This window comes from Protopterus annectens, chromosome 6.part0 (genome assembly GCF_019279795.1).
Source record: "Protopterus annectens isolate FY-2018-M chromosome 6.part0, PAN1.0, whole genome shotgun sequence".
Lineage (NCBI taxonomy): Eukaryota > Metazoa > Chordata > Ceratodontiformes > Protopteridae > Protopterus > Protopterus annectens.
The window spans coordinates 421,483,543-421,500,736 of NC_056737.1; the positions used below are offsets into that span (position 1 = coordinate 421,483,543).

Sequence of the window (17,194 nt, forward strand, 5' to 3'; positions counted from 1 at the left end):
CTTTCTCCAGGTCCTGGGCAGTCTTTGCAAGGTTATTCCTGTCCAGATTGCTAGACAATTCTTCTACTCAGTAGCTAACCACCCTTCCTTCCTTCATTTCTGGGAATTACCCATATGTCAGGAATACTGCAGCAGTGATTTCAGTCTTGATATAGCACAGTTGTGTAAGAACTTACGTTAACAGTAGCTGTCCTATTGATCACTGTTGCAGTATTCCATCCCATCCTCTCTTCTCTACCTCACTTCTACTTTTGTATTAATCTCCCCTTTGCTTTCACCTCTACTCTCTTACATGGGAATGGGGGGGTTACCTATTCAAGCTACACCACTCCTAACTGATCAAACTCCCTCTCTCAATAGTCTTCAGGCCACTGGCTTGGAGATAGCCTGAGGATCCCTGGTCATACTTCATACCCCAATGCATATAAATTGAGATTATGCATCAGACATACAACCTCAGGAAAGGTAAAGCTTTGGACGTCAGTGGTGACAACCCGTATTTCAGGAATACTGCAACAGTGATCAGTAGGACATCTACTGTTATGGCAAGTTCTTACTCAATTGTACTATGCTTCTCTTTTTTTAATGGTACTTTTAAAATGCTTATTGAGACACAGGATATTAAAGTGTTTCCTTACATTTAATGTTTTAAAATATGCCGTAAATTGTACCTTTTTCTTTTTTGTTCTCTTCTTATGTCAGCTGACCACCTGCTGCCAGATGCGCTTTCTCTCCCTGTCCTGTGTAAACTGCCTTCCCTTCTGAACCATGGGCTGCCAGCCCCTGAGATGGCTTGATAAAGTAAGAAGGGAATCGGGGAATCCTCCACAATTGGAGGTAGAAAGGAATGAGTTTACCCTGTAGTGTCATATTTGCTGCTTTATGAGAGATCTTTTGTCATGGTCCTTAACCAACAACATGGTGCTTAGGTGGCCACACAGTGGTTCTACAAGGGAGCTGTTCCTGCTTACATGGTGGTATGCCTCTGTGCCTGTTCACCTACTTCTGCAGCCACCACTTGTAATGGCTTCAGTATCATCATAGTTTTATGTAATCGTGGCACACCCACAGCATCCCCCTATGGTTTACCCCCTGAAAGAGGTGAGCAGATATTGCCTCATCATTCCTTCTTCTTCTGTCATTATCTCCTCCAGTATCTGATATGCTAATTGAACCCAGGTTGTCAGGGTTATAATCAGGGCTTTATTCCTCTGTGCCTTGCAATCTGTGGCTCATCTGCACCTTTTTAGGTGGTGGTTTCCACAATTGTTTTTCAATTTTTTGCCAAATACATTTAAAATGTCGAGATACAAAGGTGATGATGTGCGTTCATTTGCTTTATTATCATAATTCATGCAAACCAGAGTACCTTATTGTATGGAAAGAAGGGTCTTCTGCAGCCTTTCATTCAAGAATGACAGGAGTTAGGAAATGCTGGTTTTTGCATGCTATGTCTTCTCAGCTTTCCAAGATATCTTGTTGCTCACTTGTAATTGGAAGTATTTTTTTTTCACTTTAGTATTGAAACTGAGAACTTTAGTTGAAGCAATATTATGTGTTCTGTAACAGAACTGGTACATTTTATTATATGATCCTAACCTGAAAACATGTTTTCCTAGCACATTCACAGTATCATATTACAATGGACAGAATTTAGCTAATAATGTTTGTTAGAAGTTATTTACCACTTAGGTTAGTGTTTTGTTGACACCACTTTCTTACATTCAAATGTCTTTGATGTCTGCCAGTATTCTCAAATTTATAGAAATACTATTGAGAATCATAGGATTTTATTTATTTCTGTGTGCTCAACAGAAATAAGTGTGGATAACATCTTGCAGTTGTGATAAACATTTTATTACAGTACAATTAGGTGTTTAACACACATTCAGGAACATCTCAGGGTCAGTAGTATTGCAGTGGCTAAACGCTTTGCTGAATTTCATAATAGTAATGTTCAACTGTTTCCTTGCAGAGTCATGTTTATGTTGAGCATCTTAATAGATGGACTTCAAAACATAAACAGTATTTCATAGGTTCATAGGTTCATAGGTTCATACTAGGCTATCTGCCCAAGGGCATTTACAAGCCTAGCCCATAGTTTTGTGGCTTACGCCACCCCTTTAGTATGGGGAACTATACCCATTATTTTGCTGTGCCTCTGTCGAGCAGTGACACTGAGGTAATCCCTGGGGTATATCTGCGATCTCCCATCCATTGGTCAAGATTTCTCTTGAACAAGGTCAGCGAGGTGCTCTGCCTCACATATACCGGGATTTTGTTCCACAGCATAGGGAGTCTTTGGGTGATGAATCTATCCCTCCAGCACGTCCTATTAATAGCCGTGTCGAGGTTTAAGTCTCCGCCCTTGTGGCTCTGATGGATCTAGATTTTTTGAGGTGAAGCATATTCATCAAATCTGGGTTTGACATGGCCTTGTATGTTAGGCAAAGGTCACCTCTGAGCGCGACTGAATAGAGCTGGAGTTCTTTCAGTCGGGCAGCATAGGACAGATTTTTGAGACCCTTTATCCTTTTGGTGAGGAACTTTGTGGCCTCTCCAGCTGCTGCAAGTGTCGGGTCAGATACATTCGAATGGGGCATTGTACTCAATCATTGGTCTGATGAGTGATGAGTAGAGGGAGACAATGACCTCCCTTGATCTAGATGAGAATCCCTTCATGATAAGGTGGGCAATGTAGAAGGTCTTCCTAACTACTTTAGCTACATGGGTGTCGAATGACAGACTACTATCAACCTGGGTCCCCAGGTCCCTGATAACTTCTTCTGTGCTCAGTGGATTGCCACCTATTTGGTAGCTAGGGTAACCTTGTTTTTCCCGAAGGGTATGACTATGCATTTTGGCATTTAACTTTAGGCCATGGCTCTGGCACCAGTTATCCATTTCTGTGAGACCCTTCTGAAGGATATCTGTGTCAGATGTGTTTTCTACTATGGCGCCCAGTTTGCAGTCATCTGCAAACTTTGTCAGCCATAACCCTCCTGTGTTTGCTTGTACTTCGGAGAAGTAGATGCCAAACAAGAGTGGGCCTAGGACTGAGACTTGTGGGACACCACTTGTGACAGGCTTTGAGTCTGACATGGCGCCAGCAACTCTGACCCTGTGGGTTCTGTCACTCAGCCAGTTTGCAACCCATCTTGTGATGTATGGGTTAATATTTAAGCTGATGAGTTTTTCAATGATACCCGAGTGGGGTATTGTATCGAAGGCCTTCGCCAGATCGAGGTAGGCTGTATGGACTGCCTTTCCCTCATCAATGGCTTTGGTGACTGTTTTGAAAAAGTCAACCAAGTTTAAAAGGCATGATCTGCCTTTGACAAAGCCAAACTGGGTTGGATCCAAAGTCTGCAAATTCCTATGTCTTTATTTATGAGGTCCATTATGATCCTCTCCATGGCTTTGCAGATAAGGCTTGTCAAGCTAATGGGCCGGTAATTTCCAGGGTCGGTGGAGGCACCGCCTTTGTGAAGTGGGACCACAGTTGCAGTGCGCCACTCCCTGGGTACGTATCCAGAGGTAAGGCTCTGATTAAACAGCTGTCCTAGCTGTGGGTTTAATTCCTCATTGAGTTCGTGGAGCACACAGCCGGGGACACCATCAGGTCCCATGGATGCTGTGTTTTTGCTTTGGAGAGAGCAGTTCTCACTTGGGCGTTGGAGATGTTTGGGGGCTGCAATCATTTGGTATAGATATCTCTCCTTTGGGGGGCGGGGAGTTTGCACTGAACCTGTCAGCCAGTATGTTGGCAATGTCCGTAGGATCAGTAATCTTCACATCATTTTGAACTAGTTCTGAGCATATCTGGGAGTTTCCTCCCAGGTTTCTAACATAGCTAAAGAAGGCCTTATGATTGTCTTTGAGTCTTTAGCTATTTTTCTCTCAAAATTTGCTTTGGATGATTTTATGAGAGCTCTTAGTTTTTTACTTATAGTGATCAAGGGTGTCTTACCTTTTAAGGATTTTGCTCTATCTTGTAGTAGCTTCCTCCTTTTGTTGTAGAGTTTGTTTATGGCTGGGGTCCACCAGACTGGACGCTTGCCTTTGGTACAGAGAGTCTTTGTTTTGCTTGGGATTGCCTTATCCATGCAGTCCTGCAGGTGCTGGTAGAAGGCATTTGTAAGTGATTCAGCGGCATGTGTACTGTTTTCCGCCTCGGGGCCTTAAAGGAGACCACACTAGTCTTTAGAAGTGTGAAGTCGGCTTTGAGAAGTTCTTTACTGTGGTCTTTTTATTTCAGGTGGGGTGGGATGAGGACCTCCAGCGAGATTAGTTTGTGATCTGATCTCACCAGTGAGGGGTATACTTCCGGTGTTGAACATTGTGCTCCCATGTTCGTGATGATGAGGTCAAGTATGTTATCTCCTCTTGTGGGGATGGTAACTAGTTGTTCCATGGCATTTGAGTTTATGAATTCCAGGAACTTTTGGGCTAGGGTGTTTGGGCTTGAGTAGTGTTCCCAGTCTATATTAGGGTAGTTGAAGTCACCTAGTATGATGGTGTTTGGTGATACATTTATCCCCTCTAGTGTTTTCAGGAAGGTCATATGAGGTTCCTGAGTTTGTGAGGGTGGCCTGTAACATGCTACAATTTGCAGAGCAGTCTTGCCTATGGTTAATTGCACCTGGATGGTCTCCGATGCATCGTGCGTTGCAACCAGTCTTGAGGTGTGGGAGTCCTTGATGAATATGGATACACCCCCTCCTTTCTTGGTATTGTCCGGATTTTGGGGCTGGAACGCATGATATGAGGTAAAACCTGATAGTGCTGGGGTGCTCTCAGGAGCCTTGAACCAGGTTTCTGTCACAGCACAGACATCGATGTTCTCCATACTGAGAAGGGCCTCGAGTGCATGCATTTTGAGATTCAGACTTCTGGCATTGAGCAGCATTACCCTTGGTTTTTTTCCTTTTTTGTGTTCTAGGGTGGTAGGTTTAGAATTTGAGCCTTGCCTAAAAGGCACTATGGGGTGGCAAGAGCCTTTGCCAATATCCGAATCCCAGGGTGACAGGTGCAAGCCGTCCCTTGTGAAGCAGCGTGGCTTGCCCAGCATGTCATCCCAGGCAGACAGACACTGGATCCCCTTTGAATGACACCAGTGTTTAAGCCAGTTGTTAAAGCTGATCATCTTATCTCTGTATTGTGGCAACATTCTTGGTGAAGGTAGGATACTGCTCAAGGTCAGGGTCATACCTGCCTGGGCTACATAATCAGAGAGCTCCTCGATGTCTCTTTTCATGTAGTCCAAGGAGGTACGTCTCAGGTCGTTTACACCAGCGTGGACAATGACTGAGTCGTATTTGTACCTGCTGTTGAGAGACCTGAGTGCTTGCGTTATGTGGCGGATTCTAGCGCCCGACAGGCAGCTTACTGTGACCTTCTCCTTACTCAGTCTGGTGAGCGGGACGTCAGTGTGTCTGACTATGGAGTCACCAATGACTAGTGTGTCTGGCATTTTGTTTGGCCTTAAGGGCTGTGACTGTTTGACACTCTGACTGTGAGGTCTATGTGTTGCAGGTGATGTGTTCTGAGGTGGTGGTTGTTTGGGTGTCTGCTTTGGTGGCCTCTGCTGTTTTGGTAGATTTTTGATCAGAGCCTCCGAGTATGTCTTTGTGTGTTTATGTGTATGATCTGAGGTTGTGATGGTACTATGTGAGACTGGGTCTATAGTGTGTGTGGTAACCTTCTCCTCCTGACTGGTCTTGCCAGTCCTATGTTGAGAGAGCTCAGCCTCCAGTTTGGCTGTATAGTTGCATCTCTCGCATGTATTTGTGTTTTGTGGGAGGAGGAGAGGGTTGTTCAGGTACATGAGGCAATTGTAACATTGCCTCAATATTCCCAGGTTCACCAGCTGAGCAGGAGAGGACACTAGCAACTGATTCCTCGACATGCTAGAAGGAATAGACAAAAAAAAAAACTTTAAAGAAGATTCCGGGACGTGGATGACCGAGAAATGGGGTTGCCTTTTGGGGTACTATCTATGACAAGAGCACCGTATCAAGGTAATAAGTACTGTAGGAGCAAGTGCTAGGCTTAACAGATAGAGAATAGTCTACTTGGAGTCAAGTAGAGATGATCTTTTTAGTTATAGTATACGCTGATTAGATCAGTAGTATAGTTCGAGGAAGGTAGCTTTAAGGGAAAATTTGAAGAGTGGAATTTAGGTAGCCCAAATAGTTTAAATCTGCTTAACCGACGCTGCCCTAGTGTGCAACGGTAGCAGCTCCTAAATCGCTAAACCGCCAAACGACGCTTAGCATTTTTATATCAGGGGGCTGAAAGAAGCTAGGAACTGGCCCAAAACGACCAATAAACTACAAGTTGCTGGCTGAAACCTCACAAAACTGGACCAACAGGCAGCTCAATGCTTCCCATTCCCACTGGTAAGCAAGGGAACTTCCTCTGTTCCAAATTAGGTAAAGATTCAGTAACAGGAACTGCAAACAAAGCCCAGGGATCAGCAAGCTCTGAAACTGGACTATTCTAGCTTAGTAAGGCGGGAAAACAAGAGATATTTTTTTGTTTTTTTTTTTTTCAGAAAACAAGCAGAAACAGATACAGTAAACACTTATAAATGCTATAAATCGGCTATCACAGCCTACACAAACAATTTGCAACAGTTACAGATTTTAAAAGTAACAACTTGAGAAACAAGTGCAAAACAGAATAAATGCAGAAAAACAGTAACAATGTATCAGCAAGCAGGCTAAATACAGTTGCTAGATAAATAGAAGTGGAAAGCCACAAAAATTATACTTAAATCAGGTAAAGTCGCTTTTTTAGCTCTCTGAAGCTTGGATTACTCTGCTGGCCACCACGAGGATCTGTGCTGAGTAGGTACAAGCCAAAAACGGTGTTTAGCGTTTTTATATCAGGGGGCTGAAAGAAGCTAGGAACTGGCCCAAAACGACCAATAAACTACAAGTTGCTGGCTGAAACCTCACAAAACTGGACCAACAGGCAGCTCAATGCTTCCCACTCCCACTGGTAAGCAAGGGAACTTCCTCTGTTCCAAATTAGGTAAAGATTCAGTAACAGGAACTGCAAACAAAGCCCAGGGATCAGCAAGCTCTGAAACTGGACTATTCTAGCTTAGTAAGGCGGAAAACAAGACATATTTTTTTGGTTTTTTCAGAAAACAAGCAGAAACAGATACAGTAAACACTTATAAATGCTATAAATCGGCTATCACAGCCTACACAAACAATTTGCAACAGTTACAGATTTTAAAAGTAACAAATTGAGAAACAAGTGCAAAAACAGAATAAATGCAGAAAAACAGTAACAATGTATCAGCAAGCAGGCGAAATACAGTTGCTAGATAAATAGAAGTGGAAAGCCACAAAAATTATACTTAAATCAGGTAAAGTCGCTTTTTTAGCTCTCTGAAGCTTGGATTACTCTGCTGGCCACCACGAGGATCTGTGCTGAGTAGGTACAAGCCAATATTCAACTATATTACTCCTTTATCTGAGAGCATGAACATGTCTGAGATTCTGAGAGCATGAACATGTCTGAGATTCTTGTTATTTTGATATTTAATGACTTGTTGATTGTGATGATTATGTACTTAAATTGTTTAGATATACCCCCACTTTCTGAGATGTTTTCAATTGTTTGAATGCCATGGAACAAGGTGCCAGATGTAGTTGTTGAGCCATTGTTCAGTGAAATAGGGAGGAAAGTTAAGAGTTATGTTTTCATAAATAGCTTCTCAATTCAAAGAACTGCATGTCTTGTAGTAAATGCCTTTGCGGTTTGATAGTTATGATTATATTATGGTAAATAATTAGAAAATGTAGTAGTATTCCAGAAATGGTGATAAATTTCATTGTGCATATAGCAGTATAAATTTTGTAAATTCTGATGTATTGCATATTGAGTTGTTAACCTTTCAGCTTATGGATATGTTTGGTCTCTCGTAACACTTTTTTTTTCTATTTCAATTTGTTTCAGTCCTGATGAAGATTCTTGCCAAAAGTTCATCCCTTTCATTGGAGTAAGTATCCTTCCCCCTTAGGGCTTGAATTATATTTAATTCATGAAATTGCCAGTAGGGCAAATTATGTAAACCCTTCAACAAGCTGTGTGTGGTGTTGAACTAAACCAAAGTAATATCCTTTATGTCTGGTTTGGTTGTTTATCAAGTCACATATTACATGAAATCCATGCAGTTTAGGCAGAGCAAAACTTAAAAATGTTCCTTCATATAAAAATAGTTAAACTATTTGAGAGTTGCTGCAGTGTTTATCTCAAGCAGCATGGTTTTCTCCCAAACCAAACTGAAATGTTCTTCAGTTGTCTTTAGTTGTAGTCAAGAGTAGGCCTCACTCTTTTACAATTTTTTGGAGCTTGCCTCTTCTTGAGATCTGGAATGAATTAATTTACATATGTACTAACATCCTGTAGAGATGTGAGACCTTAGTGACTTCTCATCAAATGGTAGAATCCATTCCAAGAGATGTACAACCTTACTGCCTGGTTTGACCAAAATATGTACTTAAGCCATAGATGAATGATCTGAAGAGTGTTCAACGATTGTTTATTTAATTGAGGGAGGAATGAAGGGTATGGCCCTCATACCTCTCCTAAGGAGTGAGGTTTGTGTAAACCCGGAAGCACACAGGGTGGTATGATTTCCCTGATGGAGACCAGGGAAACCACCAATTTTTTTGTGAGGAGGAGGAACAAGACTGGTTAGGGGAAACCCCCTTTATGGAAGTGAAGGGACATCCTCCATGTTCAGCTGTGACTGCACTTCCCCTTCCTGGCACCTCACCAGGTACTTGGAGTTTAGGGCTGGGGACACAAGAAAATTTTGAACTACCCCTGATGACTACTTCAGTAATGACCCTGCTCATTGTCTGCTGCCAGGAGAGGAAACAAATTGGTTGATAAACCAAAAGTGAAATTGATAACTGGGAGGCAGCAGGGGCAAAAACTTAAAAAAAAAAAAAAAAGTAAGTAAGAAAAAGGGTCTAGTTCATGCACTGTATCATGTGGAATTTATGGAAAGAAAAATGTAGTGTTAATATGTGATTGACCTTTGCTTTTAGTATAGGCATATGTTTGAAGTGATATATTCTTTGCAGTGTAATACTCTTTTTAAGGGATGTATATAGTATTTCTGCTGAACAGCCCATATGTTTTTTTAAATGGCGATCTTTTTATTAGTCGATGTCTAGTCATTAAATGTAAGTCAGTTTACAACTACTTTGCAATAGTAAAGTGCATCATTACATAAAATATGTATGAAGTAATTCATAACTGTGCTGCGAGTGGAATTTTGATGTAAGTGATGCATGTATGTAGATATTTTCAACATTTGATCCGGCTGTAGACAAAAGTGCAAGATCTTGTTCATTTTAGAAATGTTTTTTGGAAATCTCTAAAAGAACAAAAAAAAAAAAAACAAAAGATACAAGTTAGAAACACAGTAAGGATTTGTTTGTAAGCCTCTTTCATCCCTATGTAAATGTTTTTCCTGTCTAATGTGCATTTGTGGTCATCCATATGTTCATCTCCTACTCTTTCTCAAGCTTTTTGCATTACGTTGCTATGGTTCATTTGATACTGATTTTCTGAAAAAAATGTAAACTGTTAAGGCAAAAATTAGAAGGGTTAAAAATTGTCTTTGAAAAATACAATATGATATGAGTAACTTTATAAATGGCACTAAACTGCTGAATTAGTAGCTGTCAAATTCATGGTTCTGAAAAAAGTCATCATTTTGTACAAGTCCATAAAAACTCATTGTAGTTGTACATAAAAAGTGGCACCACTTTTTTTTATTTTTTAAAGGACATGATTACTTCCTCTTAAATAAAGATATGCCAATTTATCTCATTTTCCTACAGTTTGTGAAGAGCTGTTGAAGAGATTTTTTTTGTTGTTGATAATATTTTCCATATGTAAAATTTATGGCAAAAACTCTCTCTATTTTCTTAAGCACAGCAGGATCCGTATTTTTGAGATTACTGTGTGCTACCATTCCTGTTGCACAACTGTGGAATTAATTTAGTTAAGGGGCGTGGGTAATGCAGGAGTCTTGCTCCACTGCAGAAACTTGTTTAGCTGGTACTATTTTCTTCATTGTTTAAAAACTAACAGCAGTTAGTGTTGTCGCCTCACAGCAAGAGGTTCTTCAGTTCGATCCTCAGCTGGGGTGCCTTCTGTGCGGAGTCTGCATGTCCTCCCTGTGGTCGCGTGGGTTTCCTCCCGCATCCCAAAGACATGCTGTAGGTGGATTGGACACTCTAAAGTGGCCCTAGGTGTGCGTGTGTGTGCCTTCCGTGGAAGGTTGGGCGCTGGGCTGGCAACTCAACACTGTAAAACTCTACTGCCAATCTTGAGCAGACAGATGATCCGCTGTGGCGACCCTTAACTAGGAAAAGCCGAAAGAAGAAGAAGAAGAAGTTTAAAAACTAACAAAAAATGTTAACTCGTAAAAACGTTGTTTGATTGGCTATAGAAAAAAAAAAACTTTCTCTGCACGTTGCTCTGTAAGCTAAGTTTCTAGAACAGCTACCCATTCTACACAGACTGGGAGATGAGGCATAGCATTTATTTATTTATTGTGAATTAATGAAGGCATTGCTATATTGTTTAGGAGAGAAAAAAACTGATCAAGACCTTTTTATGTGGTCCTGCTGTTTGGAAATTTTCCTTACCTGTGGACTTTTATGACAAAGTTCTGATGTGCAAGCCTGAGTAACAAATCACCAAGGAACATCACCAATCAAAAACTGAAAAAACAGAATAGCCAAAAACCCATAGACTAAGGGTTTTTGGAGAGCATTAAGTCCTATACCTCTAAACTTGTGTATACCATCTCCATGATCACACCCACACAAACTTTAATAATGGGGAATTCTCCCAAAAAAGGAGTCCTAGTTCTGTGCACACATGGAAGCCATGTTGGTGGTGATTTCCTATGTAAAACAGTTGTGTTTTGTTCCTTTGCATCTTGTGACTATCACTTGATACTAGTGGAATGTGAACCCTTCAATCTGTAGAAAAAACAAGTTATGTATAGTACTAGAGGCAGTTGCTAAGTGCAATGGACATAGTAACGTGCATACATTATATGTAGCCTTACTGTGTACACATCTAGTACTGTGAAAACACATCTAGATATACCTGGCAAGGGATTTGGGTCAATCTGTTAGCCTGTCAATGAAACATTTTTGTATTAAATTATATGGTGTTTTATAGTCTTGTATTTTCATGTGTCGGATTTTGAGTGTTTTTGTGTAATCTGATATTCTTGTTACATGGACAAGGCAGTGCTTTTAACTTCCCTATTGTAGTATTTTGTATGATAAACTTGGTGCAGGTACATAAAGTATGCTCCACTAGTACATTTCTGTTGTTCTATTTCAAGGATTTTAAGAATGGAAAAAGTTAATACACATGCAGATCTCAAACAACATCAGCATTTTGGGTTGTTATAGCCTTTCACTGAAGGTAAAAAATTCTAAGTAGGTTTTACATGTAAATACGTAATCACAAACTGAACCATAATATTCTTTTTTAAAAGAAACCATTAATTCATCAGTGGTAGAATGCTGTGTAACCACAGGCATCATTTTTAAAACAGATGCCATAAACATTTGTAGCATTTTAAAACTATTAGCGACTTAATCTGCAATAAAAATGTTTTGTTTAGAAGTCTATTTTAGACTTAGTTTATTACAAAAAAAATATCTGCTACATATATTCAAAAATACAACTCAAATGTGTTGTCATAAAACAGGGAAATTAACCTTGCGAGGATATTAGCAGAAGCATTTCCCTAGCACCAACTTTATTGTGACATGGCAGCACCAACTTTATTGTGACATGGCAGCTTGATATCTACAAATTGCACAAAACTACCACAGTGTCTCATACACACTTCCGAATATGAGCTAAAACCCAGCTATAGAAGTTTTGGCCCCAACAACTCTCTTCTTCCCTCCCCAGGATCAGCAAGCTGGAGTCAGTTGCTCACTTATGGCTTCCTCAGCTGACTCCTCCTGTGCCTGAAATGTGATTATATTGTTTCTGCTGGGTCATTTTTAGGACTTTAACCCTATATGCTGCTGCTGAGCAGGCTTAACAATTCAAAAATTTGTTGTTGCAAGCAGCTTTAACTAGGTTTTTCATGTGGATGGTTAATCTGAGGATGTAGTCCTCCTTTTAATACTTTACATGGTGATAGAGTTTACCTTAAACTAATCAGTTCATTTGTGTAGTATTGTTTCTTCTGCATCCACATTCAGTAGTCGGTCTTTGTGTATATTAGGTGCTAGAAGACTTTGTAAATGGCATCTTGTGCATTGTAGGACTGCCTGCCACCAGAAATATGCAGTTCATCTGATGTGGAAGGTTATCACAGTAGCAGTATCTTGGCAGCATATTTTGAAAGCATTTCAGTGGTGGATTTCTCCAAAGCTGTATTCTATGCTCATTATCTAGTGTACAAACATCACTGAACACTATAAACTGAGTACCCTTACCAGGAGCTGATCTGGGTTTGGAGAAACAGGCCCACAAAGTATTCTTAAGTCCTCAGCTATGTTTAACAAGTGTTATTGTTTTGGATTCAGCCACATTATATTTTTTTCTTCTCAAGGTAAGATCAAACAGTTATGTGGGGATCCTTAGTTTCTGTTTTTTGAGACTGATGAAGCAACCCTGTTTGAATTTCATTTAGAATTCCATTTCATTCCCTTTTTTCTCTTTGTCTTAATATTCACATCTCTGTATACTTTGTCTATTGAGACACTTCTGCTTAGAAGAACTGAAAAAAGCATAAAAGGTTGATCTATTTTTTGCTGCCTGACACATAGCTGACATCAGTATGAGATGCAGCTTTATAATAAGACAAGTTCTGCTAAGGGAATTCCAGTCATGAGAGGATTTTTAACCCTTACTCACCTGGCAAAACAACCCATTATCCCACATATACCCTATTGAAGGAAGTTGTGCCTTCTCTAGGGAATAATACTTTCTGGAAACCTTATCCTTTGTACCTTTGTTGGTGTTAGGAAGTGAGGTGCTAGCTGCCTATCTTATGTGGTTATTTCATCCTTGCTGTCTCTCTGATTGGGTATATGCCCAGTTTAAGGTCGACAGTACAGATGCATGCTTCCACACTTCTGCTGTCCCCATCTAGAGTCACAGTATTCCTTGGGCAGAATGCTTTTTGCTTGTCCTTTTGACTCAAGTCTGCCCCTGCCAAGCTAGCAGGTGATGCACAAGCTAATAGATGTTAATAAACCACTCTCTTGGATGGGAAAGCTGTTGTCAGCCACTCATTCCCATTCCTCTAGTGTCTGTCCACTATTTAAATACATGTCACCCACACATCTCAACTGTACACATTTTTGCAGAATGTCCAGATTTTTGTGTCATATTTTTGGTCTGTTTCTTAGAAGTATGGTTTTGTGGGAAATCATTGACAAATCACTTGAGGACAAAAGTCAAAAAATAATGGCAGACATCTGAATTTCAGACTTCATGTCCTTAAAAATTCATGCTAATGCAAAAGCTGTTACTCTATCAACTTTCTAAATTTGTAAGATCAATAGTTAAAAAGTGCCCCTATTTTGGGGACTTTATTCCACCGTTATTTGTGGCTTTGTCCAGATATCTTGCCCTAAGAGGTTGAGAGATATATTACCTGGTCACAGTAGGTACTTGTACCTTTGTAGGAAACTATCAGTTTAGCAAGGTAACACACGTTACTAAGAGCGAGTCTGCTTCTCAAAGATCAACTCTTTATCTCACAGAATTGTACTTTCTTACCAGTGATATTGACAGACACTGCATGCTACAGATTGACCTTATTATAGCATCAAGTTCACATGCTTGGATATTCTCAAGACAGTATTAATGCAGCACAAAAGATGTGTGAATTCTAGGAAGAGACCAGATACAAGGATATTGTACTTATAGTCTCCCGTTGTTTTGCAGGTTGTGAAAGTGGGAATAGTTGAACAGTCTTCTGCAACATCAGGTAAACTTCAGCAATTTTGTCAGTAAATATTTGTGTGTGTAGCTTTATCTTTTACATACACATTTGCATGATTTAAATCAGTAGCCATTCTTCTTGGACGTTAATGATTCCTTTATGAGATGAACCATTAAATTTAACTTATTTTAGGTTTTAGTATGTTAAATTGGGTAACAAAGCCTGTGTTTTTCTTCAGAGTGACTGACTGTCTCGCAACTGTTGTCATTGCAATACAGGTTCACTCTTTGGACTCAAAGCAAGATGGCTTTTTATTCCGAATACCTATTGCTGTATCCTGATTTTTAACCTCAGAGGTGGAGGTTTGTTTGGGTTGGGCGGCCATGGTGGTGCAGCGGTTAGCGTTGTCGCCTCACAGTAAGAGGTTCTCCGGTTCGATTCTCGGCTGGGGTGCCTTCTGTGCAGAGTCTGCATGTCCTCCCTGTAGTAGTGTGGGTTTCCTGCAGGTGCTCTGGTTTCCTTCCACATCCCAAAGACATGCTGTAGGTGGATTGGATACTCTAAATTGGCCCTAGGCATGAGTGTGTGTGCCTTCTGTAGAAGGTTGGGCGCCGGGCTGGCAACTCGACACTGTAAAACTCCACTGCCAATCATGAGCGGACAGGTGATCCGCTGTGGCAACCCCTAGCCGGGAAAAGCCAAAAGGAGAAGAAGAAGGTGGAGGTTTGTGTTGGAAACTGAAGTTCAGCCACCCCCATCACCCCAAAAGTGATGACGCATTGTTATCATATCTCCCTTAGTTCTGCAATACTAATCGCTCAGTATCACCGTGAGTGATTGTTATATGCCAGAATGACTTGCCTGTGGCAACTATGTTGCTGTGATTTTATTTTCATGTCAAGACGTTTGCCTTTTCTGATGGGATTTTATGGTAACTTATGACATTGTGGAGAGAGGAATATTTAACGTGATCCTTTCTCTTTCCTGACTTACAGTGAGACTGCTGTGATTTCCCACTGTTTTGACTGCTGCTTGCATAGTGTTCATTCTTTTTTTAAGCTCACATATTTGATTTTTAGTAGTATCCATGTGTTATATAGGATTGTAACTCGTGAGCTTGAAAGAAGAGTTGATTTATATTGGTTTGCTTTTCCTCAATTCAAAACTGAAATTCTAAGCCATAGTTTCTAGCAAAAGTATTAATCATCTGTGAGTGATGCCTGCAGCATTTGCCTAGTATTGTAGGTATATAGTGTTAGATTTACTGTACCTTGACCAAAAACAGCTGGCATAACACTGTGACCCACACAAGTAACCCAAAAAAGGAGTGTTAAAGCACGCAAATAACCAGATTGATAATTTTAATTGCCAATCACCAAACCAAATATAAGAACTCTTAAAGTAAAAAAAAATGAAGCATCAAACATTAATCCCTCCTTGGGGATTTCTTCAAGAATGGTACTTCTGATTATATCACTTCCTTATATAACCTACCAAATCCCCATGATTAAAAAATTAAAGAATCCATCATTAAAAACTTGTTAGTAATGCAGCAAATATATATGAATTAAAAAATACATCAAAGATACCCATCATAAGTAAACTTCAGAATCTCGTGATAAAATGATATTCAAATGAATACATAATTATGAATATAAACATGCATAAATCAAAATAATCATATATGTTTTAAATGCTATATTATCTAAAAAATGTTAAGGAATCAATCCTAGAACCTGACAAATAAATATATGCCTGAATTATAGTTTGGCTGCCTTTAATTTTAAGCACTGCATGCACAGAGATATTTTATTTCAAGCCAGGTGGTTCCACAGCATTTAACCTGTGCTGCCACAATAATTCCTTGTATTTTAGTAAATTCTCCTATATATTGGATGGCACAGTGGTTTGTGTTTTCACCTCACAGCAAGAGGTTCTCCAGTGTGATTCTCTGCTGGGTACCTTCTATGCAGAGTTTGCATGCCCTCCCTGCATTCATGTGGGTTTCTTCCAGGTGCTCTGGTTTCCTCCCACATTACAAAGACATGCATCTGGAGTGTTTCTCCCCGGCCCTCTGCTGAAAATTGGCTCATTCCTAGTTGAACTTTCCAAGTAAACAAATGTTGAAATAAATAAAATGCCCCCATCCCCTCCTACCCCCCAGAATTCTTGTCTAGGATTTGTAAAATTCTGAACCCAAACCTACTATAGTTGTTACAAACTCCAGCATGCTTAGTGCATTTTTTGCATTCTTTTTTGATGCATCATGATTATGTTCATAAATTCTTTCTAAAACTTCCCTCTGTCTTCCCAGTATAGAAATTATCACTTTAAAACTCCTTTTTGGGGTTATTAGATGTACCTTGCTTTACTAACTTGAGCTAATGAAGACCATCTTTTTAATGCAGAAGATACTGTAATGAGTGCTGGAAGGAAATATTATGAGTTCTGACTTTTCAGGTAGCCAGTATGTGTGACAGCTTCTTTACCATCATCCTATCAGCTCATGGCAGATGAGAGCCCTACATCCCATGTTTTCTTGCCCCAGAAAACATGGGCTCATCCTGGGGGTATTATACACTTCCCCCTTCAGTAACCCCACTGAGATTGAGATCAATATTTCCCAAGGGGAAAACATGCCTCTACTTGCCAAGTTCCCCTGGATTTCCTAGTACTTAGTGTACTATGACAGTATAGACTCAGCTGGCTTTGACTCCACTGGGTGACACCTAATGCTCCTGCTAGATGTCATCCATGTGGTGAGACAAACAGCCTCCCTCCCGAATGGACATATTGTCAGCAGCTGACTTGGAACAGTTGGTTTTGTTCATGTTCAGAACTGAATCTGTAGGCCACACTTATTTTTCTTGTATACTTTTTGCCCCACTGCCTTCCAGCTGTCCAGCCCTACCTAACGTTGGAGTGGGGCTGTCATCCAGGCAGTCATAGCAGCTGCTTGTCTCCTCAGTGATATTCTTGCAATTACATTTTTCTTTTAAATGGCTAGCCCCTTCCTTTGGGGCAAGGGATGTGTAACCCATGTGACTGTGGTGTCCACTACTCATTCTCATGCTTGTGCACATCTCTGTGCATGAGTTTAGGGAGGCTATCATGTTCAAGGAATTTGGCGCTAAATGCATAAATCAGTACTGCCTCCAAATGTTACTGCTCCTTCTCCAAAGGATTGAACTGTAGGGATAGTTCTTTTCTACCCCTCCT

General features: G+C 40.3%; 1 protein-coding gene across 1 annotated transcript in view; it reads left to right on the top strand.

Annotated features, from left to right (window-relative positions):
* PACS2 (phosphofurin acidic cluster sorting protein 2) overlaps positions 1–17,194 on the top strand; it is a 1,734,969-nt gene that overhangs the window by 1,323,431 nt on the left and 394,344 nt on the right. Inside the window, exons 20-21 of the mRNA XM_044073533.1 lie at positions 7,975–8,017; positions 13,978–14,020. Of these exons, the coding sequence (XP_043929468.1) occupies positions 7,975–8,017; positions 13,978–14,020 (86 nt within the window). The remainder of the gene's footprint in view (positions 1–7,974; positions 8,018–13,977; positions 14,021–17,194) is intronic.